The 24191-nt window shown below is 42.6% G+C and overlaps 1 protein-coding gene and 2 long non-coding RNA genes across 5 annotated transcripts in view; 1 reads left to right on the plus strand and 2 right to left on the minus strand.

Moving 5' to 3' along the window:
* LOC130706134 (small integral membrane protein 19-like) lies at positions 1-16066 on the minus strand. Of its 3 annotated transcripts, none has more exons than XM_057537383.1 (5): positions 15959-16066; positions 11840-11977; positions 10192-10316; positions 319-382; positions 1-28 (listed from the first exon to the last, which is right to left on the minus strand). In XM_057537383.1, exons 2-5 carry the CDS (start codon positions 11971-11973, stop codon positions 16-18), a joined length of 336 nt encoding a protein of 111 aa, XP_057393366.1. In that variant the 5' UTR covers positions 11974-11977; positions 15959-16066; the 3' UTR covers positions 1-15. The 3 variants fall into 3 exon arrangements, 1 of the variants encoding a protein (XP_057393366.1); XR_009006539.1 differs by lacking the exon at positions 1-28 and adding an exon at positions 2453-2567 and having other exon boundaries at positions 318-382; XR_009006540.1 differs by lacking the exon at positions 1-28 and adding an exon at positions 2453-2654 and having other exon boundaries at positions 318-382.
* Positions 16023-22386, plus strand: LOC130706136 (uncharacterized). The gene is made up of 3 exons (XR_009006543.1): positions 16023-16121; positions 19939-20431; positions 21605-22386. It is a non-coding gene; the product is annotated as an uncharacterized LOC130706136 (long non-coding RNA).
* LOC130706137 (uncharacterized) overlaps positions 16707-24191 on the minus strand; it is a 12792-nt gene continuing 5307 nt past the window's right edge. The window contains exons 2-4 of the long non-coding RNA XR_009006544.1: positions 21614-21747; positions 19953-20189; positions 16707-18192 (exon numbers count right to left, since the gene is read on the minus strand). This is a non-coding gene — a long non-coding RNA (uncharacterized LOC130706137). The remainder of the gene's footprint in view (positions 18193-19952; positions 20190-21613; positions 21748-24191) is intronic.

Below are 24191 nucleotides of genomic sequence, written 5' to 3' on the forward strand. Positions count from 1 at the left end.
TCACCGATGGAGAAGTTATCCACTGGTACTGAGACAGAAATAATAAATATGCCATTTAAGTTACAGGTAATTTAGGAGGGTTTGATCTTCATTGGAAATTAAGATACTTTAAGTTAATAAAAGGTTTTCAATCTGCATTTCTGGGAACCTAAATTAAGGCATCACACAACATTTTCAAAAACAGAAAAGCCATTTAATTTGACTAAAAACTTAGTTTTAAGATGGCAGAAAGTACCTTGATAATTTTCTTTTAAGAAAGAAAGAAAAACAAGCCATTAAAGAGAAATCCTTCGGAGAGAACTAAAACATGTTATATACCTCTGACTTGGCACTCCTTCCATCTGGAGAACTTTTTTGATAACTGCTTTCATCACAGAATGATCTAAAGTAAAATAAATTGAAATTAGAGGAATTATTTCCCAGTGAGTGGCTATTTTCATTTAAAACCAAAAGCCAACTAATTATTGTTTTCCCCATAAAATTAAATATGATATCTACATTATGTAATTATACACTTATTTCCCCCTTTGTGTATTCTAATTTCTTCCTCAAAAACGTAAGATGCCATCTTGCAGACTGCCCCCAGTGGTTACGATTTGGGCAGCAGCAAAGGTCAACTTTAAACATTTTGCATCTAAAGTGGCTTTGGATACCTTTGGATAGAAAGTACAGTCTGAGCACTGTCCAGACACTTAGATACCTAAAGCGCATCTAAGATAACAAACCAAAGTCCTGATATTCCCTCAAAAGCTGCTCCTCCCGTCAGCCCCCTTTTTCTAAGTGATACCACCCAGTTGCACACATAATCATCAACGACTTGCCTCCTTGTTACTATTTCCTTCATACCCCACATCTAATCTATCGGCAAGCCCTGTTAGCTACACCCTCAAAACACAACCTGGGGCTTCCCTGGTGGCGCAGTGGTTGAGAGTCTGCCTGCCAATGCAGGGGACACGGGTTCGAGCCCTGGTCTGGGAAGATCCCACATGCCACGGAGCGACTAAGCCCGTGAGCCACAATTGCTGAGCCTGCGCGTCTGGAGCCTGTGCTCCGCAACAAGAGAGGCCGCGATAGTGAGAGGCCCGCGCACCGCGATGAAGAGTGGCCCCCACTTGCCGCAACTAGAGAAAGCCCTCGCAGAGAAACGAAGACCCAACACAGCCATAAATAAATAAATAAATAAAAATTAAAAAAAAAAAAAAAAAAAAAACCACAACCTGAATTCAACCACTTTTCACTTGCTCCAAACTTCCAACCTAAGCTAAGCCATAAACATCTCTTATTTGGACCACTGTGATAGTCTCCTAACTGGTCTCCCTGTTTCTCTTCTTTATCCCCCCAAGTCTATTCTCTATACCAAGTCATCTTATTCAGATACTATTTGGATCATGCCTTATTCCAGTTCAAAACCCTCTACTCGTTTAGAATAATCCACATCTTTACTCTGGCCTTCAAGACTTTACAAGATCAGATCCCTGGCTAGCTCCTTGACCTCACGTCATACCACACTCTTCTTCACTCAGTACTCTGACCATGTTGGCCTCCTTGCTTTTCCTTAAATACTCCACCCACCTACATGCCTGCATACTCATTGCCTCCTTGTCCTGGAGTGTGCTTACCCCAGATCTTCCATGGCTTGCTCCTCTCTTCATTCAAGTCTCCATTCAAATGCCACTTCTCCAGTGAAGCTGTCCCCTAACAAACCTATCCAATGGAGTCCTACCTGCCTCCACTCACTCTCCTTACATTGAGATATTTTTGCACTTCCTACTGTCTAAAATTATATTACTTATCTGTTTACTCATTTCTATCTGAACCCCTTCACTAGAATGTAAGCTCCACGAGGGCAAGACTTTTGTCTGTCTGGTTCACTGCTTTATCCCTAGTGCCTGACCCGTATCTGGCACACAGAAGCTATTAAAAAAATTACTTGTGAAACTGACAAATGAATAAAGTACTCCTTGCAAGAATTCAGAGGCTGCACAACAAGGAAATAAGGCTCTTGGTGGAAGCAGGCTTAGTATCTAGGTTCACCTCTATTCAGAGTAGAGATAAGAACAATTTAAAGGTATAACTCACTTTAATTAGTACATTATCTGCTAAAAACATAAGGGAAGTGCAACATTAGAAAAGTACAGTTGACACTTGAACTACATGGGTTTGAACCTCGCGGGTCCATTGACACACGGATATTTTTCAATAAATATGTACTATCGTCCTACACGAGCCAAGGTTGGTTGAATCCACAGATGCGGAACCACTGACTATAAACTTATACCCAGATTTTCAACTGTGTGGGGGGCGGCACCCCTAACCCCCAAGCTGTTCAAGGGCCAACTGTATACGATGAGGAAAGAGAAACACGTTAAGTTTTTAAAACTGTCAATACGTGAACAAACTCTTTTTGTTTTGCTATGTGTTAATCAATTTTTTAAAAAAAGTGACCACATACCAACAAGTGGATTTTTTTCTTATATCCAAAACGACCAGAGTTCTGTTGCTTTCAAGGGCCTTTAGTAAAGCCTTTGCTCCTTCACTGGTGAGGCCACACTGCCGCAGGTCAAGTGCTTTCGATGAAAGACAAAAGGTCACTTGCGAAGTCTATACAGATTTAACATATAGACAACTCTCATTTTCTCACGTGTGGAAGAGTCCTGCACAAGACCAGCCATGGCAGGTTTGTAATTTTGGGTATGGAAAAAAACAGAAACGTATACGCACATACATAATGCATAATCCAATTTAAAAACCTCTTCTTGGAATGTTCATTGCAGCTCTATTTACAATAGCCAGGACATAGAAGCAACCTAAGTGTCCATCGACAGATGAATGGATAAAGAAGATGTGGCACATATATACAATGGAATATTACTCAGCCATAAAAAGAAACAAAATGGAGTCATTTGTAGTCAGGTGGATGGACCTAGAGTCTGTCATACAGAGTGAAGTAAGTCAGAAAGAGAAAAAGAAATACCGTATGCTAACAGATATATACGGAATTTGAAAAAAAAATGGTTATGAAGAACCTAGGGGCAGGACAGGAAGAGAGACACAGGTGTAGAGAATGGACCTGAGGACACGGGGAGGGGGAAGGGTAAGCTGGGACAAAGTGAGAGACTGGCATGGACATATATACACTACCAAATGTACAACAGCTAGTGAGAAGCAGCAGCACAGCACAGGGAGATCAGCTCGGTGCTTTGTGACCACCTAGAGGGGTGGGATAGGGAGGCTGGGAGGGAAACGCAAGAGGGAGGAGATATCGGGATATATGTAAATGTAGAGCTGATTCACTATGTTACAAAGCAGAAACTAACACACCATTGTAAAGCAATTATACTCCAATAAAGCAAAAAACAAAAACAAAACAAAACAAAACAAAAGCACTTTTTGGATGTGCAATGATAACCCTGCCTTCAGTACCAATAAATCATCCAACATATTCTACCATTACAGAACTGAAGAATAACTGTATATAACCTATGAGAAAAAAACATCACAAAATGAATCTCAGTTCATAATTAGCAAGGGCAGCAGTGGCATGTAAACCTCAGAAGCAAAAACTGGTGGAGCTGAGAAAGGCACTGCATTCTTTTGATCATGATCTTGAGCTTCAAATCACACTTCAAACTAGTTAAAAGGGGAAAACGAAAGAGAAGAAATGTAATAACTGTTAGATTTAGAGCAAAAAAGACAAGTCTAGGAGGATACAAATAATAACAAATTCAAAGAATGTGTGAAGACACACTACATACTAAAAACCTATCATGAAAGTATGATGGTCAAGAACTCTCTCAGTAAAAGGTCAGACAAAAACTAGAACAAATGATCATGAATTCTAGTAGTTCTGGGGCTGAACAACCTACTCACTTAAAAAGGGATCATCACAAAAGCGCAGGTATTAAAAAATATTACGTGAAAGGCAACTATCGTGAGTCATTTTCTTAAGTGTTGTGTGGAGCATCACATTAAAATAGCTGGAGTCTTTCAACACCCCATGACACACAGAAACAGAAAGTCAGACATATGGATCTGACAGGATAGGATACAACCGTTACAACCTCTCACTACAGAAGAATGGACACAGGGTATAATTAACCAACTTGCCAAATTAATACAAACAGCCAGTAAACCCACCAGTAAATCAAAGGAATACAAAATAAAACAAAATGTGGTTATTCTCCTATCAGATTAAGCCAAGCCTTTAAAATGTGTATACCCTTTTGATCCAACAACTCTCTTTCTAAGTATTTAACCAAAAGAAATAGCCAGAGATATAGGCAAGGATACATATCAGAGTACTATTTGGAAAAACTGAAAAACTGGACATAGCTTATATACAAGAATGGAGAAGCTATGTGTACTGTGGCATATTCATATAAAGGAACACTGAACAGTCACAAAAAATGATGCAGTAGATGCAAATTTACAGACTTGCTAAATTAACTGAAAAAAGTTATGAAATTTGGAGTAATCCACTTGCATGAAAAAGGGAGAGGTACTCATTTTTGTAGTTTTACACTTTTTAAAAAGTGCTACAAGCCAGTGTTTGTGTGAGGCAGGCTTCACACCCACTGTTGGGGTGGACTACAAATTGGCATAGCATTTCTGGATGGTAATTTGGCAATGTGTATCAACAGTCTTAAAAAGGCGGAAGCAAGGAGAACTACAATCCTGCAGCCTGTGGAACAAAAACCACATTCACGGAAAGATAGACAAGATGAAAAGGCAGAGGGCTATGTACCAGATGAAGGAACAAGCTAAAATCCCAGAAAAACAACTCAATGAAGTGGAGATAGGCAACCTTCCAGAAAAAGAATTCAGAATAATGATAGTGAAGATGATCCAGGACCTCGGAAAAACAATGGAGGCAAAGATCGAGAAGATGCAAGAAATGTTTAACAAAGACCTAGAAGAATTAAAGAACAAACAAACAGAGATGAACAATACAATAAGTGAAATGAGAAATGCACTAGAAGGTATCAATAGCAGAAAAACCGAGGCAGAAGAACGGATAAGTGACCTGGAAGACAGAATGGTGGAATTCACTGCTGCGGAACAGAATAAAGAAAAAAGAATGAAAAGAAATGAAGACAGCCTAAGAGATCTCTGGGACAACATTACATGCAACAACATTCGCATTATAAGGGTCCCAGAAGGAGAAGAGGGAGAGAAAGGACCAGAGAAAATATTTGAAGAGATTATAGTCGAAAACTTCCCTAACGTGGGAAAGGAAATAGCCACCCAAGTCCAAGAAGCGCAGAGAGTCCCATACAGGATAAACCCATGGAGAAACACGCTGAGACACATAGTAATCAAATTGGCAAAAATTAAAGACAAAGAAAAATTACTGAAAGCAGCGAGGGAAAAACGACAAAAAACATACAAGGGAACTCCCATAAGGTTAACAGCTGATTTCTCAGCAGAAACTACAGGCCAGAAGGGAGTGGCATGATATACTTAAAGTGATGAAAGGGAGGAACCTACAACCAAGATTACTCTACCTGGCAAGGATCTCATTCAGATTCGATGGAGAAATCAAAAGCTTTACAGACAAGCAAAAGCTAAGAGAATTCAGCACCACCAAACCAGCTCTATAACAAATGTTAAAGGAACTTCTCTAAGTGGGAAACACAAGAGAAGAAAAGGAGTTACAAAAACAATTAAGAAAACGGTCATAGGAACATACATATCGATAATTACCTTAAACGTGAATGGATTAAATGCTCCAACCAAAAGACACAGGCTTGCTGAATGGATACAAAAACAAGACCCATATATATGCTGTTACAAGAGACCCACTTCAGACCTAGGGACACATTCAGACTGAAAGTGAGGGGATGGAAAAAGATATTCCATGCAAATGGAAATCAAAAGAAAGCTGGAGTAGCTATACTCGTATCAGATAAAATAGACTTTAAAATAAAGAATGTTACAAGAGACAAGGAAGGACACTACGTAATGATCCAGGGATCAATCCAAGAAGAAGATATAACAATTATAAATATATATGCACCCAACATAGGAGCACCTCAATACATAAGGCAACTGCTAACAGCTATAACAGAGGAAATCGACAGTAACACAATAATAGTGGGGGACTTTAACACCTCACTTACACCAATGGACAGATCATCCAAAATGAAAATAAATAAGGAAACAGAAGCTCTAAATGAGGCAATAGACCAGACAGATGTAACTGATATTTATAGGAGAGTCCATCCAAAAACTGCAGATTACACTTTCTTCTCAAGTGTGCACGGAACACTCTCCAGGATAGATCACATCTTGGGTCACAAATCAAGCCTCAGTAAAGTTAAGAAAATTGAAATCATATCAAGCATCTTTTCTGACCACAACGCTATGAGATTAGAAATCAATTACAGGGAAAAAAACACAAACACATGGAGGCTAAACAATACGTTACTAAATATCCAAGAGATCACTGAAGAACTCAAAGATGAAATCAAAAAATACCTAGAGACAAATGACAATGAAAACACGACAATCCAACACCTACGGGATGCAGCAAAAGCAGTTCTAAGAGGGAAGTTAAGCCACTGAATCTGTGGTAATACAGCAGCAACAGAAAACCTAACATGCCTTACAAACACACGTGTTCTGATAAATTTCATTTTATGCCATTCTCATCAAAGAAGAAAAACAGCTGTACACTGGCTTTATAATTGTATATGCTATACTACTGAATATTTTTTGATAGGATCTAACTTCTGATTTTTGTTTGTTTTTGTATTTGGCTGTGCCGCCAGGCATGTGGGATCTTAGTTCCCTGACCAGGGATTGAACCTGGGCCTCTGCAGTGAAAGCACCAAATCCTAACCACTAGGCCACCAGGGAACTCCCACAAACTTCTGCTTTGACTAGGCATCAATGAAAACCTAACTCTTTACTTATAATTTTCTATACAGAGCTTCTGGTTCCCTGTTTTTGTTTTTTAAATACTTAAATTTTCTTAAGGAAATTTTTTTTTGAGGTGAAATACAAAAACATAAAACTTGCTATTTTAACCGTTTTTAAGTGTACAGTTCAGGGACATTAACTGCATTCACACTGTTGTGCTGCCACCACCAGCACCCTTCTTTTGATCACCCCACACTGACCTCTGTCCTCATTACACAGTAACTCCCCACTCCTTCCTCTCCCACTCCTGGTGACGATTCTGCTTTCTGTCTCTGTGAATTTGCTACACAGAAGAGAAATCACACAATATTTGTTCTTTTGTGACTGGCTTCTTTCAGTTCACAATAAAAATAATTACGAAGCATAATGTCTTCAAGGTGCATCCGTGTTGTAGCATGTGTCAGAATTTCCTTCCTCTTGGGACTTCCCTGGTGGCGCAGTGGTTAAGAATCCGCCTGCCAATGCAGGGGATATGGGTTCGAGCTCTGGTCCGGTAAGATCCCACATGCCGTGGAGCAACTAAGCCCGTGCGCCACAACTACTGAGCCTGTGCTCTAGAGCCCACGAGCCACAACTACTGAGCCCACGTGCTGCAACTACTGAGCCCGTGCTCCACAACGAGAAGCCACTACAATGAGAAGCCCGTGCACTGCAACGAAGAGTAGCCCCCGCTCACTGCAACTAGAGAAAGCCCGCGTGCAGCAAAGAAGACTCAATGCAGCCAAAAAAAAAAAAAAAGAATTTCCTTCCTCTTAAAGGCTGAATAACATCCTATGCACGTATAGACCACATTCTGTGGATCCATCAGTCAAGGACACTTGGGTTGTTTCCATCTTTTGGCTACTGTGAATAATGCTGCTCTGTTACATTCAGTTTTACTTCTTATTCTGAACTAGTAACACATGAATGCAAAAGGGACAACAGAGGAAACAGGGAAGGTGTACCTTCCTGCCACCTGATTAGTCCTGCAGCTCCTTTCCTCAAAGGAACTGCTGTTACTACTTCTCAGGATAAAATTTATGCTGAAGAAGTTTCTAGAGGTTCTACTTGTGTAAAAAATATATATATGGTTTTTCTACTTTTCACCTGAAATTACACTCCACCCGAGACATATACCAGTAACATCTTGCTGATCACTCTTTCTTGCTTCTTTTTATGCGTGCGCGCAAACACACAGACATCTTTCTTTTAAAAATATCCAGTCTTTTCCCTCGAGTCCCACAGTGTTCCCATCAAGGTAATGAATGTTAATAATCTGATGTGTATCTTTCCAAGCCTTCCTCCAGGCTTGTGTAATTATACAGAACATTTTTAGAAACAACCCAATCAAAAAATGGGCAGATGATCTAAATAGACATTTCTCCAAAGAAGACATACAGGCACGTGAAAAGATGCTCAACATTGTTATTTATTAGAGAAATGCAAATCAAAATTACAATGAGGTATCACCTCACACCGGTCAGAATGGCCATCATCAAAAAGTCTATAAATAATAAATGCTGGAAAGGGTGTGGAGAAAAGGGAACCCTCCTACACTGTTGGTGGGAAGGTAAATTGATACAGCCACTATGGAAAACAGTATGGAGGTTCCTTAAAAGATTAAAAATAGAGTTACCATACGATCCAGCAATCCCACTCCTGGCCATATATCCAGAGAAAACTATAATTTGAAAAGATACATGCACCCCAATGTTCATTACAGTGCTGTTTACAATAGCCAAGACATGGAAGCAATCTAAATGTCCATATACAGATGACTGGATAAAGAAGATGTGATATATATATATATATATATATACACATATATATATATATACAATGAACTATTACTCAGCCATAAGAAAGAATGAAATAATGCCATTTGCAGCAACATGGATGGACCTAGAGATCATTGTACTAAGTGAAGTAAGTCAGACAGAGAAAGACAAATATCATATGATATCACTTACATGTGGAATCTAAAAAAAAAAAAGATACAAATGAACTTACTTACAAAACAGAAATAGACCCACAGACATAGAGGACAGACTTGTGGCTGCCAAAGGGGAAAGGAGTTGGGGAGGAATGAATTGGGAGGTTGGGATTAACATATGCGTACTACTGTATATAAAGTGGATCACCAACGAGGACCTACTGTATAGCACGGGGAACCATACTCAATATTTTGTGGTGACCTATAGGGAAAAGAATCTGAAAAAGAACATATATATATATATATATATATATATATATATATATATATATATATATATATAGCTGAATCACTGTGCTGTATACCTGAAACTAATACAACATTGTAAATCAACTATACTCCAGTAAAAAAAAATTCTATAGAACATTTTTATTACACGTAGATAGGGATGTTTTTGTCATTTGATTGTAAAGGAGCAGTACCCTAGAATACATATAATTACATCTTGCCTTTTCTCATTTAATGATACACCATGGAAACCACACCCCATTTTTTTAAATGGTGGCATCAAAGGCTGTGGTTTGGATGTACAATTCATCCTGGCTCCCTACCCTTTAACCTTTGTTTCTTCTCCACCACTTAACTCACAGGGTTTAGTACCACAGGACATGTTAATAACCTCTGGCCTGGAAGCCGTTCCTATACTGCTATGGCTGCAGCACATAGTAATTTAATTGTAATAGAAGTGACTGCAAACTCTATAAACACAAAATTTCAAACCCAAACTAAAGTAGGTTCAACTCAACGTCCCCTCAGCCAGATCCCCAAAATGTTCTTGGCCACCTCGACGCCACTGCACACGAGGGAAGTGCAAAGGAGGGAAATTAGAGAAGGATGAGACAGCAGCCTCACCGATTGTTAAGGCATCTAATTTCTGCCAAATTTTCAAAACGTGAAACACGCTGCTAGGGCTCTTCTCAGGGTCTTGGAAGGGCCCCAAATGAGTGAAGTGTCCTGAAACACTAACTTCATGCAAACCGGGTTTGCTGATACTGTGTTGAGCATCTAAAAAGGCCCTATGTTTTCATTACCAACTATTTCTTTCTTAAAATAAAAAAAAAATTTTTTTTAATTGAAGTATAGTTGATTTACAATGTTGTGTTAGTTTCTGGTGTACAGCAAAGTGATTCAGATATACATACATATATTCTTTTCCATTATGGTTTATTACAGGATATTGAGTATAGTTCCCTGTGTCATTATCAGCTATTTCTGATAACCTTTGCCAATGAGACTCAACCCCAAAGAGTCTATTTTAAATAGGCTTACGTATGTAATTAAGCACAGAATATACTTACAAATGGAGTACATTTCCAGTTGCTGTCTTAAACGAATTTTGCTTATTGTGTCATAAAAGTTGGGCTCTGACAGAGTGTCTGTTGGAGGTGGCACACTGAATATCCTCATAATTTTCCTTTTATTTCTAAAACAGAAACCAATGCAGAAAAGAGATTTGTATTCATAGCTGTAGGACTGTAACATTCACACGATCGTAGTAACCAGAAGCTGCATTAAAAGGACGTTAAGTGGCCATGAGTCCATCTTCTATTTTGTCCCCGTGAGATGCTTCTTGGGCTCAAGTATTCTTTCTTTCACTAGAAGTATGAAGCTGTACGTGTACAGTCACAGGGTTATAAGAAAGAAAAGGCAGTAGCTGAACACGCCCACTTCATACAACAAAGTGTCTCCCCTCAATCCCCGCAAAAGAGCCCTGTTGCACGGAAAAATGCTCAGACAAAAAAAGTATGATTTTTTTTTTCCCTCCCTCTCATGTCATGCAAATAAAGCTACGTTATTGCGGGCAGAGAATAAACAGAATGTGAGCAGACCTTAATTTTGAAAAACAATGAATAAACGATTTCTTAAATAGAGTAGCATGGCCTTAGTGGGGTCATCTAGTTAAAATTAACAACAGCCTGTCTCTGCCTTTAAAACAGTGGGGTGGGGAGGAGACGGTGGCTATTCTTAGGGGAAGGCTGTTACCTGCCGCTGGCCCCCCCCGTGCTCTGTGGAGGCCTCCTCTCGCCTCCCCCCCCGCCCCCCCCGCTCCCCCGAGGGTCCAGGCGGCCAGTGGGCCAGCGGCTCAGGGGTCTCAGGGTCGGGAAGGGCGAGCCTGCAGGTCCCGTGGCAAGTGTGGGTCTGAACTGTTCCCCGGGCCGAGCATCAATTATTCTTGGTTGACTAATTATCGTGAGCTGTCTAATGCCTTTGACCTTGGCAGAGGACGCCACGAAGCACATGGCTACGGGCAGGAGCAGCTCAATCCAACTACTGCTGTTTTTCCGCTTCAAAGCACGCCCCTCAGCGTGCATTTTTTTTTAACTTGTACTTGAAGGAGAGGAGCCAGGGAGAGTGGAAAAGAACAGCTGGATTGCGCTGCAGCATCTGGAATCACAGCAAGAAATATTTATTGAGGATTTACACCACGCGGCACATCAGGGACACAAAGGTTAAACAGAAGTCCTTGTTCTCGGGGGACTGAGTTTTGGGGGACGGCCGGACGAGTAATTGGATCATACCAATATTACGCACAAGAAACAGAAGGGAGGGCTTGAAATTTGCGAAGACAGAATTGCTGAACACATAGGAGTTAGAGTTTGTGCACTTCAGGGACACTGGCCCCAAATACGTGCTCATCCAAGGGTGACAGTGAAGCTGGCTGAATGAGAAAACTGAGCTGTACCAGAAATGATAGAATAGGAGTATACAGCAGCTGGCCTGGGTGCCAAGAGCTGCACTTAAATCCCCATCTCTCAGAGCAACTGGGTTTTCCAAGCCAAATCCTGGTGTCCAGTATGTGAGGGCTGACCCGATTAGACAGTGATTTCATAGCAGGAACAAAAATGCTGATGAAATTATTTTTGTGCATTTAACTTAGATCAAACAAACCTGCAAAACTTATAAATGCCCGGGTTCTTATCAACCCTGAGACTCTAAAGCCTTTACCTCTTGGCATACATGAAGAGCCCAAAGCTGACAAGGATCACTACCAGGTACACGTTGGTGGCTTCATTCCAGGCCTCGTGAACGCTGTCATCGATGGAGCCCTCGTCACCCATCACTCCGTAACCGCCAGGCATGGGACTGTAAGGCAGCAAAGAGGGCAGGGTTTCTTTCAGTTAGTGATGGTGTGACGGCTGGACAAGGACTGGCAAACAGAGGGCCTGCTGGCCAGCTCCCACCCCCTGCCTGTCTTTGTATGGCCCAGGAGCCAAGAATGGTTTTACATTTCTAAACGGATACATTTTAAACGGAGCATCTTCCATTTTTGCCTCACAGTCCTCAAAGCCTAAAATGTTTACCATCTGGCCCGTTAAGAAAATGTTGGCCAACCCTGGTCTAGATCACTAAGGCATGGAACACATTTTCGCCTATTTCTGACTTTGAAACACCACAGCTCCTACATAAAGGTTCAAACTCGGGATTAAAAAATCATATTTCTAAAAGGATATGGGTTGAAATGTCACTGCACGGTTTCCAAACTGTAACCATCACCCAGACGAAAGCAACTGAATGCTTGAAACAGAGGTGCACACAACTGGCTGGGGTGCTGAGAGAGAAGGACAGCGTGAGACTCGTGACAGCAGTCGGGATGAGATGCGACAGCCAGGACCGCACTCTTCCACAGGCCCCTGACACACCTGGAAAACGAACATGTCTGGAGCTTTATCTAGTTTTGGCCTCCTGGCCCACTGTGGAAGCTATGGGATAAAAAGTTACTTTTTGCTATTTACACAGCTGTGACTTCTATTCAAGGAAATGCATTCTTTGGACATTCCCACAGGAAATGAATGGTAACAGCAAGTGTATCAAGTAGCAAGGGACAGCTACTGGTTTCTTATTTGCATTTGGGAAGTTCATTGAATTTTTCCTTAAAGAGAAAGTTCTGCTCTTGTAAGTCTAAGTAAAATGACCTAATATGTGAAAGAAATTCAGAAGTGTTGTTTTAGATACTCTATCAAAAGGAGAAACAGTGAACAAATGACAGGTGATAACTGTACTGTAGTTTCTACTAAGATAGTCATTTTCTAATACCAAGGAAAAAAAGTACCTGGAATGTCCAAGAAATTGTTTTGCAACTTTTTCTAGACATCCTACAACAGTGAAGGCGTTGCAGAAATTCCTCCACTGAAGTATCTTGCAATCTGTCCTGTGAGCCTCCAAAATGTTTTTTTTTTTTAAAGGAGAGTGATGGTCTTTTTCTTTTTGTTTTTTAAATATTTATTTATTTATTTGGTTGCACTGGGTCTTACTTGCGGCAGGTGGGCTCCTTAGTTGCCTCTCCAGGGCTCCTTAGTTACGGATCGCCGGCTCCTTAGCTGTGGCATGCGAACTCTTAGTTGCAGCATGCATATGGGATCTAGTTCTCTGACCAGGGATCGAACCCAGGCCCCCTGCACTGGGAGCGCGGAGTCTTACCCACTGTGCCACCAGGGAAGTCCCCAAAATGTTCTTTAGTGTAGATTTGGCTCAGTAAGTTAATCAGTGTATATTAAGGGCAGAGTCTGTTTTCTTTCTTACAGTTTGCCTCTGCATAAAATGAATGAAATTTCCTTGGGGTCTGCTCCCAGGCCAGGTGGCATGTTGGTCCCGTTCTGACACCTGAAGTCTCTGTCAGACGTTTGCGGACAGACTGTATTAAAGTGAGTATCGTGAATGGCCATTTAACTTAAATTCTAGACACTGAGGGCAAGAGTCATTCCTCTGAAACATCTATTGGTGTCTGATGAGCATTAAGATTGGTCTTTTAAAAATTAGCCAGAGAATAATAAAAACAGAACTTAAAATTTTATAGATGCAAGATCTAAATATTATTAAATAATTAAACATACCCAATTCCTAGATTTTAAAGATTGGCTATGGATTTTTTTTTTTAAGAGAGTGGGAGGTGCAGGGGGATTTGGCATTATTCAGAGTTTCAATTCTTATTCCTTAAAATTGAACTCCAGAGTTTCTCTGGATGTAACATTATTCATAGTAAGTAATCAGCCTACTTTAGGAATGGAAACTTTTGGAACATCAAAGACTATAATTGTCTTTACGATTTACGGAATCTAGAAGTTTTTTCTAGATTTTCGTTGGTGCCAAAACATAAAATAACGATGACTGTTTTGGGCCATAAGAGATGACTTCAGAGGTCTGATTTGAGGTGCTGCGGAAGGGCCGGCACGGCCATGCAGTGACGGTGGCAGGTTTCAGGATTGGGAGTTACTAACAAATTGGAGAAGAAAAGGGGAGCAGACTTAACAATGGCTACTGAAACATTTTGCAGGTGCCCTTTATCTGACACGCTATGAAAATGTTTCCTACCTGTTTTCTAACACCTGACTGGATCTGAGCCAAGTGAATTTCTTGCTTCAGTGTTCCACAAAATTCTGTTCATGTGCCACTCGATAAATGGTGTATTCCTACAAAGCTGTCTTCCTCCTCCTACAAATATGCCAGTTTTTCATTATACTTAGAGAAGGATTCTGAAATTCTGCTGACCAAGAATGGTGAAATCTTACTGTGAATTATACAACTTGATTGGTACGCAATGACACTACTGTTCTGGGACACGCACTTGAGTTATTTTTAGTAGTATAGTTGTGAAAGACTTGCACCGAGGGTAGGTCTTTCTTGCCTGGTCCTCCATCATGACCAATGGCATGCCTTTGTAAGACTGCCAGGAATAAGGAATGGTCCTGTACAAAGCCACAGTACAGACCACGGCTCCCATGTGGCCTGAACTATGACCGGTGCCCTCCCAGCTCGCCACAGTCTAACCAAGTGTACACACGCACACCTGCTGAGCGGCTACTGCACACCTCACAGCCTCCCTCTAAGTGTAAAGCACCCAGGGGCGTTACAGTGGTTCCTTCCTGGCAAGTTAATGGATGTTTCAGCAAGACCATCATGTGCTTGGATTCAGGGCTTTTCTGAGAAAACTGCACCTTTTTCACATATTTTTCCTGTAAATTAGTGCTTGAACTATTTCAGTAAGGAGTTGCTAGGATGAGCTGCACTTAACTATCCAGAGATAAAGTTGGCAAAATGTGACAACCGGGGCTTGATTTCAGTTTGACAAACTTTTAAGTAGAGAACTAGTACTCTTCTTGGGATCAAGCGGCTGTATCATTAAGTTTTAAAATTTTTTCCCGTATTTGGGGTTCCCGATGCCATGTCTAGGTGGTTCACTTTTGAGGATCACTTGTCATCATGTCTTGAATGTTATCCATTTCGTCTCTCACTTAGAGCTTTGCTATTTTGAAACAAGTTCAGATTGGAGTCACTCATACAGGTCTACGAGCTCCTTACAACACAACCCATCGCATCAATATGGTTTTCCCTCAGTCCTCTGAAACGCTAAAGGCTTGGGTTGCTGAAGCGGGAGGGTACAAGGTCACAGGCCTTCAACAAGCAAGACGAAGGCAATTAACATCTGAGGGGCCTGTGCTGGGCAGTCCACATATGCATTTCATTGTCACCATCACCCTGCTGGGAGGCACGAAAGCTCCACCTGGCAGACGACGCAGGGTGGGGGGCTGGGTACACAACTCGCCCCAAACCACCCAGGCTAGCGAGTCGCACGCTGGACTCCCAAACGTGGGCGCTTCCGGCCCTGCCCAGACTCGTGAGACCTGCCAGTCACGGAAAGAGGAGCAGTCTAGCGGGCAGACAATGTAACCCCCACCCCGGCAGGCGGCGGGGGCCGGAGCCGCCAGGGCTCGGCCTCCGCGGGCTGCGCGCGGTGCGATCCTGAAGCGCGCCCGCTCCACCCCCCCATCCCCCTCATCCCCCTCATCCCCCCATCTCCCCCATCCCCCTCATCCCCCCATCTCCCCCATCTCCCCCATTCCCCCATCCTCCCATCCCGGGTGCCCTGCGCTGCGCAGGCGGCGGCTTCCGCCTTTCGATCCGCGATTCTGGAGCTGCGGGCCTCACTGTTCCCTCCGGCCTGGGGCGCGGCGGCAGAGGAGCTGGGACGGCCGGGCGCCGGGCTGGGGGCGCCCTCGGGCTCCCTCCCCTCCCTCTCACCCTCCCCGCGCATGGAGGGGCGGGGCGGGGCGGGGCGGGGCCACTCACGCCGCTCACTCTGCAGGCGGCAGGCGGCCCGGCTGCTTCGCTCGGCGCTCTTTCCCCTGCAGTCGCGGCCGGACGCGCGGAGCCGGTTACCGCACGGACCGGACGACCTCTGCTTCGTCATTTCCTGCCGGCCCGGCGGCTTCCGGATGGAACGAGGAGCCAGGTCTTTTCCCCCCCCGCCCCCCCGCCCCCATCTCAGTGTGGGAACCGGAGGGAGGCCGCGACGGCCCTGGTGCAGCCCCCCGGGCGCGTGAGTGCAGCCCGGCTCCCTTCCCCGGCCTCGCGGCGCGGCGCTGGCCCCGCCCCCGGCCCCTCCTGGCCACCCCGGGCGGCGACCCCGGCGGCCCCCGCCTGGAGTCCACGTGGGTCTGGCCGCGCCGCGTCCGAGTGCGCGGGGAGAGGGGACGGGTTGTCCCGAGAGCGCGAGCAGCTTCCAGCCCCACCTCGGCGCGCCCGGGCGCCGTCTCGGCGTGGGAGGTGGGAGTGTGCATTGGCCCCGGGTCGAGATTAAGCTGAAAACGCGAAGATTTTTCTTTTTCGTAATGAGGGCATAGGGTTATTATTAATATTTGCTTAGGAAAGCACGTGCTCTCACTGGCTTTGCATTTTCCCTGTCATAATAAATGATGCGTGGCCGAGGCTATTGAAGTGTTCTGAAAACTGGATGTGCCCAGGATGCTGTAGTCTTGTCAGTTTAAGTGACTTTTGGATATTTAAAATTTTTGTGTGTAAGGACTTGTAAAATTCTAGCATGAGACAGGTAATGAATTTATGGAGGATTTCAGCATGAGTATTGAAGTAATCAGATTTCAGTGGTTGGTGCAGCCTTGCAAATAAATGGCCACTTGTCCACGTGCTTGACATCTTAACTATTCATTTTGAGCGAGTTCTCTAGGATCAGCTGACTGCTGATTATAATTCATACTAGACCATGTAGAGGTTGTATCCTTAATTGATAAGCAGAGATTCGAGGTAACATTTAACATCCTACCCCTTAGCCAGCTTTCTCTGCTTCTTTGTGGATCATTCTGTTAAAATTAAACTCACCTCTGTCTAGATGAAGAGCATTGCTTGGTACATAACATAAAAGCTTTATTTCTAGTAGTAACACAGTTTATGTATATTATATATACATAATCATGTGCATAACTTTATAACTGCTTAGTATGATTACAGAGTTGGAAAATTAGGAACGATAATAATGTGCAATGTTGAGTACTGATTGCTTGCCAGGCCTTTGCCAAATGGTCTACATGCTTTATCTCATTTAATCTTCCGGATAACTTTTTGCATAAACATAGGTTGCTTAGAAATACTTGAGTACACGAGTTTGATTTGAACGTGTCCAAATGTGGAATATGTACATTAATTGCTTCTGTTTTTTTGTAAAATAAGGGTGTGGGCAATATAAAATGACTCATAGAGTAATTTAATGTGTTTTTCAAGTTGGAAGAAGGCTTTACATTTGCACAGAACTGCAATTAGTCCCTTTATTGGGGTATTCAATAGTTTCCAAAGCCCTGTGTCTCTTCTTTATCAGAGTTCCCATTACATGTCATTGTCACCCAATGAACAGGCTGTGCTTGGATGTTGGAAAAAAGTAAATGTTGGGAAAGCCTTAATGGTCCCTTCTGAAAGGTGCCCTTTTTCCATATATAGTTTCTAAGCAACATTCCTAATTAAGGGTTAACGAATGACAGTCAAACAGGAACGTGATTTTCCAGTACCAAACCAAGGAAATAAAAAACTGGGTTGGCTATTACTTTGTTGATGAGTCTAACTTTAATGGGTATGTAAATGTTGAGAATGTTAAGTAATCTACATTGTAGGGGTTCTACCTTACTTTTCAGTTTGCCTTTACATGTCTTAAACATATTTGAGTCCAGTACTTTGTGCATGAAGAAGTTTTTGACTGGATTTAATTGAGTAGTTTTGACTTCCTTAATCAAGAAGTTGATTCTGTGTTTCCAAAGCTACAATGTAATAATTTGTGTAGGCGTAACAATGATGAGAATGATGGTGGGATCCAGCACTTTGCATCTTGGGAGAGTAGGATCGGGTGAGAGGCCTGCAGAGGATGAGCGAAGCGCTTGGAAATGTGTCATATTTGTGATTAGAGCGTATTGGACTTCACGCATCTTCAGATAGTGGTCCGTCATCGGAGAAGAAGGGAGTGAGAATGCTTTGCCAGTCGGTATTTATAAGAGGGTTCCTTTCCCTGAAGGCGTTCTCTTCTGGGAGGAGATGAGTGGACAGATGTAGGAAGAAAAAGATGCATGTGTTAATACTTCCACCCATCGTGACTAACTGATTCCTGCCAACACATGCATCTTCAGGCACTTTTCTAGTAGATATTTGATATCTGTGGGCAGCCACTAGTAGAAGAAGAAGGGAAAAGGGCGGGAGGAGACCAAGCACAGGGCTTTAATGAATAGGCTTTCATTTGGGCAAAATTGAGCAGCTGGGCCTCCACAGCCTCTATTACGAAAACTGTTCCAGTAATACTGACTGTGTGTGTCTGTAAATCTCTTATATGTTAGTTGTATCCAAAATATGGAGAGTATCTCTTTAATGTGCTTCATAAACAATGGAAGATATTTAGAATACAGTACATGGAAAGTTATTAATTTCTGTATGTTTGCCATTGTTGGAAGCCGGAGTGACTGTAATGCCAGCATTGGCTCCTGTTCACGAGACATTTAAGGGATGTTGTGTTTCATCGGGTTGGAGGACAGGCCCTTCTTCCTTACTTCAGAACTTGGCTCTCACGTGGAATGAGTGCCCTTTTAGGTCCCGGGGTGCAGGGACCGTTTCTGGGTCCCTCATGGCCGTATTCCAAGAGCCAAGGACAGAGGCCGGCCTACGGAAGGTGTGCGGTAAATATCTGTGGAATGAGCAGATACCCTGGAATCCTCTCTCTGTTCCCACCTGTCGTGGAAATCCAAGTCCCCTCTAGGGGCAGGGCCACTGCAGGCTTGCCCTCTCCAGAGTCCTAGCTCACAGTGAGCCCTTTGAATGGTAGCTGTCTAAACCACATACTTTGGCATTTAATCTTTTATGGCTTTGTATTGTTGCATGAGCGTTTCCTGTGTTTTGTTTCCCCACCCAAAATACAGGCTACTCGAGGGCAGGGGATACATGTTTACCCAGGTCTGTGTTTGAGAACTTCCTTGTTCATCCAGTATAATAATTTGTACCGAGTAGGTTTATTTGTACCTATTGAGTGAATATTAGGTGCCATGGGGGGAACATCAGAAATATTCAAACTGTGGTCCCAGTCCTCGCATAGGTAGTATTTCAGTTGGGCAAACATTGTGTACACACGTGGAACAATACGAGAATTTGGAGTTACATAAAGCAAATAATGATAGCTAACATGGATGTAGTGCTTAAAATGTGCTTTTACATGTAAATGTATTCGACTCTCACAACAGTCCTTTGACGTAGGTACAGTTATAATCCCATTTTTCACATGAGGAAACTGAGGCACAGGGAGGTAGTTAACTCACCTGCCCGAGACCACAATGTGAGTAGTAAGCAGGGAGGTGGGATATGAACCCAGGCAGCCTGGCTCTTGAATCAGTGTGGGTTCTCTGGGGAGTTTTACTTTATCAAAGACAGAAAAGAGAGCTAAAAGTTGACCCTAGTTTCTCAGCTGTAAAGGAAGCTCTTTAAAAATTTCAAGGTAGCATACACGGTGGCAGTGACTCTGAGCTGCAGAAACAATGCTGGATTTTCCAGGCAGAAGAGGTTGATAATGAAATGGTTGAGGGGACTATATTTTGAAATGACTGAAGGCAAGAGGAGAAAAACCAAATTTTGAACCTCAAAGCTGAGGGGGACTAGGACCCTTGGTAGGTGTTGAATTCTAGGGCAGTGATTCACCAGGACAAAGGGCAGTGACTGCTTAAGATACTAATTCAGTGTCAAATAACTCATGTGAAAGAACTCTTCTTTTTTCAACACTTTTAAATCCCTAGTGAATGCAATTTACCAGGATGGGAGCATTACTGAAGGCTTCCGGTGCCCATCTGTCCGTTTGCCTTATCCTTTTGTGAAATCTTGACCCACTTTTTCAGCTTGTCTTGGACAGTAGAGCACACTCTTGGGGCCCAGAGGCCTCTTCCAACCAAGTAATGTTTCTTTGGTGGAAAAAAACCAACGGCACTGTTGGTTTGGTGACAAACCTGGAGTGAGGTCACTTTGAAGCCATGTGGACTTGGATGAGGGCCTGCAAACAAAATCCAGCAAGATGAAGGAAAGTGGTATACTCTGAAAGCCCAGTTTTGTGTCCCTTTAGTCGGGAGCTGACAATATTATTTTGGGGGTGTTGGGCACCAACAGAGCCCATTGAATCCACGTGACTCGGCCGATAGGGGAGCACACACGTCACCATACCCGCTGTCCAGGAATCAGAGGAGGAGGTGCCCTGGGGTGAAGCCTGGGCCACAGCCCCGGTTAGCAGCTGTGCAGGTACGGTGTTCTGCATGACATGTCGCTTCTGCTGGGGAGGGGGGTGTGACCTTTGTCTTGGGGGCAGCTTTATAATTTGAGTAAGAAATGGCATGTTGCTGCTATCATTTTAACATCAGCTCATATTTTGGGATGGCCTGTCAGAGCAGCAGCTTATGACTATGAATATCGTCCTGCAGTTGTGTTCTATTTAAATATCCGAGGATATAGTTGGGACAATTTGGGGTAAAAATAATCTCCATTGACGTGTTTAACCAATTGGCACGTTAGCCTTAATCTTAGTTTTGGCATCTTCTCTGAACGGGGGATTTTTAGGGAAGGAGAAAATGACACAGTGATTCGTTTGTCTTAAACCTGTCAAGCTGGAGTAATGGCATCCCTACTGCCCTATTTTATGACTCTCAGGGCTGTAGAGCTGCATCCTGAACGTGACCTAGTGTGGTGGTTCTCTAAGTATGAGTGTAGACAGAATGACCCAGGGTTCGTTATACAGTAACAGGAACAGATGCCTTAGCCTAATCCCAGAGGTTAGAGCTCTTTAGAGCTGGAGCTGGGCAGGCATCTGTATTTTAAGCCATCCTCAGGTGATCCTAGTACCCATCTCCCCATGTAAGAAGAACCAGCCCTGTATTTTATAGATGAGAAAATCAGGGCAAAGTCAAATGGCTTGCCTACAGCTGGTTCAGTGGTGTCAAGATTTTATCACCAGATAGTATGCAATTTCAGAATTTTATGGCTAGAAGAAATTTTCCAGGTCATCAGTTCTGTAGCTCACTTTATAGCTCAGTATAAATCATGCTTGTTCATACCATTTCCAAATAAGATATGAACGCAGAGAAATAGCGTTTTCTCAAAGCCCATCTTCTATCCTGGCCATGGTAAACATCAAAACGTCAGTCACCAGAATTTCTTTACAATTTTAATGGATATTTTTTGTTAATTTCAGGAACAGTCAATTATTTGCAGTATTTTTTATTGTATAACCTGTGATGCCCTATAAAATTTTTTTGAAAATAGATTGAAAGTTGAAGTGAAGGATTGAAATTTTTTATCTGAGTTACTTATTTTTCAGTCTTAGCGAAAATGTAACACTGTGTGAGAATTTTGTCTACTTTATTAGAGTCTTTTTGTTTTTAAAATCTGATTGATTTTTAGCTTTTTTTTTTTTTCAAGGCATCTTACCTTGGAAACAGCACAGCTTGGCTTCCGTGTCATCGCTGAGTTCAGAGAATCCTAGTTTCACCGTGTCCTCAGTAGAGACCAGAGAACCAGGTTTGTTCCTTCAAGAAGTGTCCCAGTGCCTTGGAATTCAGCAGCTGTTTCCAGAAGTAAATAATCATGTCAGATGCCTGTGAATGGACTGTATGGCCAAGTGCCCCGTCGCGATATTCATGGAAGAATGGTTTAAAAAAACAAAACAAAACTGAAGAAAAGGCAAATTTCAAGAATCAGCCCAATGCCATTTAGGATTTTTGAGCAGCTGAAAGAAGAGAGTTCTGCAAATATGAGCAACAAGACTCTAGCATATTTCTTTACATGTTTCTTACATTGTCTTTGTTAACCCATTGCTTTTGTGTATAATATTTGAGTTATTTTTTCCCTGCTGCTAAAGCTGGTAATCTGCTTACGATCAGAGTTTCAATCTGTGTGGATAGAGAAATAGTAGATACAATAGGAGAAATGGGAGCTTATAACAGGATGTTGGCCCGCAGAAATTGACTTTCACTGAAGAATTCCTCAAGGCACAGGATGTTGAGAAACTGCTTCTTCTCAGTGATTGTCAAAGCTTGGCGGCTTTAGGTTCATCTTCCTTTATCTTCCTCTCAGCCTCTGTGTGTGCCTGCTTTTTTTCTTGCACAGTTTTTTGGACCGAAAATCTGATGACTGTATTTTTTCAGCTTAAAAATAAAGAGTTATATGAATTACAGCTTCATAAATAGACCTTTGGTACGGTAGCTTTTCTACCCTTGGTTATTTCCTAGGATTAAGAGTTGAATAATTTCCCTTCTTTTTCAGAATGGCTCTTCCTTATTGTTTTTATGTTCTTGTTAAGTGTTTTGTTTTCTCTTGTTTCTAGATGGAAATGAAGGATGATCTCTGTGTTCTGTTTTCAGTTATCTAGGAGTCAGAATAAGGTGGGTCGTAGAGATTTATAGGAAATTTGCATCTTTTCACTGTTATTGTTTTAACCTTGTGTTAAGCTTCTATCAGACTTTTTTTTTTTTTTTTAGCAGTATTGATGTAAATGTCACCTTCTTACTCTGCCCTTTCTTTTCTAGGGCAGTAGTAAGAAGCAGGGATTTCTCCAAATACTGATAAGCACAGAGAGAGAAAAAGTGAGAGAGAGAGAAAGCTTTTGTGATTAGTAAATGAAGCAGTTGGTCACTAAGGTCATTGATGTGTATGTGTCAGTGTGAAAATTAGTTTGTGGAACAATAAATGCTGGAGAGGGTGTGGAGAAAAGGGAACCCTCTTGCACTGTTGGTGGGAATGTAAATTGATACAGCCACTATGGAGAACAGTATAGAGGTTCCTTAAAAAACTAAAAATAGAACTACCATATGACCCAGCAATCTCACTACTGGGCATATACCCTGAGAAAACCATAATTCAAAAAGAATCATGTACCACAATGTTCATTGCAGCTCTATTTACAATAGCCAGGACATGGAAGCAACCTAAGTGTCCATCAGCAGATGAACGGATAAAGAAGATGTGGTACATATACACAATGGAATATTACTCAGCCATAAAAGAAATGAAATGGAGTTATTTGTAGTGAGGTGGATGGATGTAAAGTCTGTCATACAGAGTGAAGTAAGTCAGAGAAAAATACTGTATGCTAACACATATATGGAATCTCAAAAAAAGAAGGTTATGAAGAACCTAGGGACAGGACAGGAATAAAGACGCAGACGTAGAGAATGGACTTGAGGACACGGGGAGGGGGAAGGGCAAGCTGGGACGAAGTGAGAGAGTGGCATGGACATATATACACTACCAAATATAAAATAGATTGTGGGAAGCAGCTGCATAGCACAGGGAGATCAGCTCCTGCTTTGTGACCACCTAGAAGGGTGGGATAGGGAGGGTGGGAGACGCAAGAGGGAGGGGATATGGGGATATATGTATACGTATAGCTGATTCACTTTGTTATACAGCAGAAACTAACACACCACTGTAAAGCAATTATACTCCAATAAAGATGTTAAAAAAAAAAAGAAGGAAAGAAAAGAGTTTAAACTGGCTTCACCTGAGCCCTCTTGAGGTTAGTCAGAATGCCCTGGAATGGAACTTAATCTCGAGTGGGAGATATCCTTTCACAGTCAAAGAAGGATCAACTCTACAGGACCCATAACATAGACCAGCTTGAAAGCACAGCACTCACAAGGGCCCATTCTACTGGACCATCCATTCCTTTCCTTGCAGAGGCAAGGAGATATCGATGTGTCTCTCCACACAGAGGTAGGAGTATCTCCTGGCCAGACTGCTCCCGTGATGCTCAAGTTCACAGCCAGGCCAGCACCTGCCCACCACGGCCACTCCTCAGAGGCCCAGGGAAATGTGTGCCAGTCCCCCTCCACGGGCTGAATCCCCTCAAAGGATGGAAGCCAGGAAGCTCTGCCCTAGGCAGTCAGAGGACATTCCTCCACCCAAAAAAAGAGCCGTGCACCAAAGCAGCTGGAAGGGAGGCCAGCCGGGATGGGGAAGCTTCGTTCCTTCAAAGTCACCTGCTCACCCAGGAATTCATGCTGCAGAA

Source organism: Balaenoptera acutorostrata, chromosome 21, assembly GCF_949987535.1.
Source record: "Balaenoptera acutorostrata chromosome 21, mBalAcu1.1, whole genome shotgun sequence".
NCBI lineage: Eukaryota > Metazoa > Chordata > Mammalia > Artiodactyla > Balaenopteridae > Balaenoptera > Balaenoptera acutorostrata.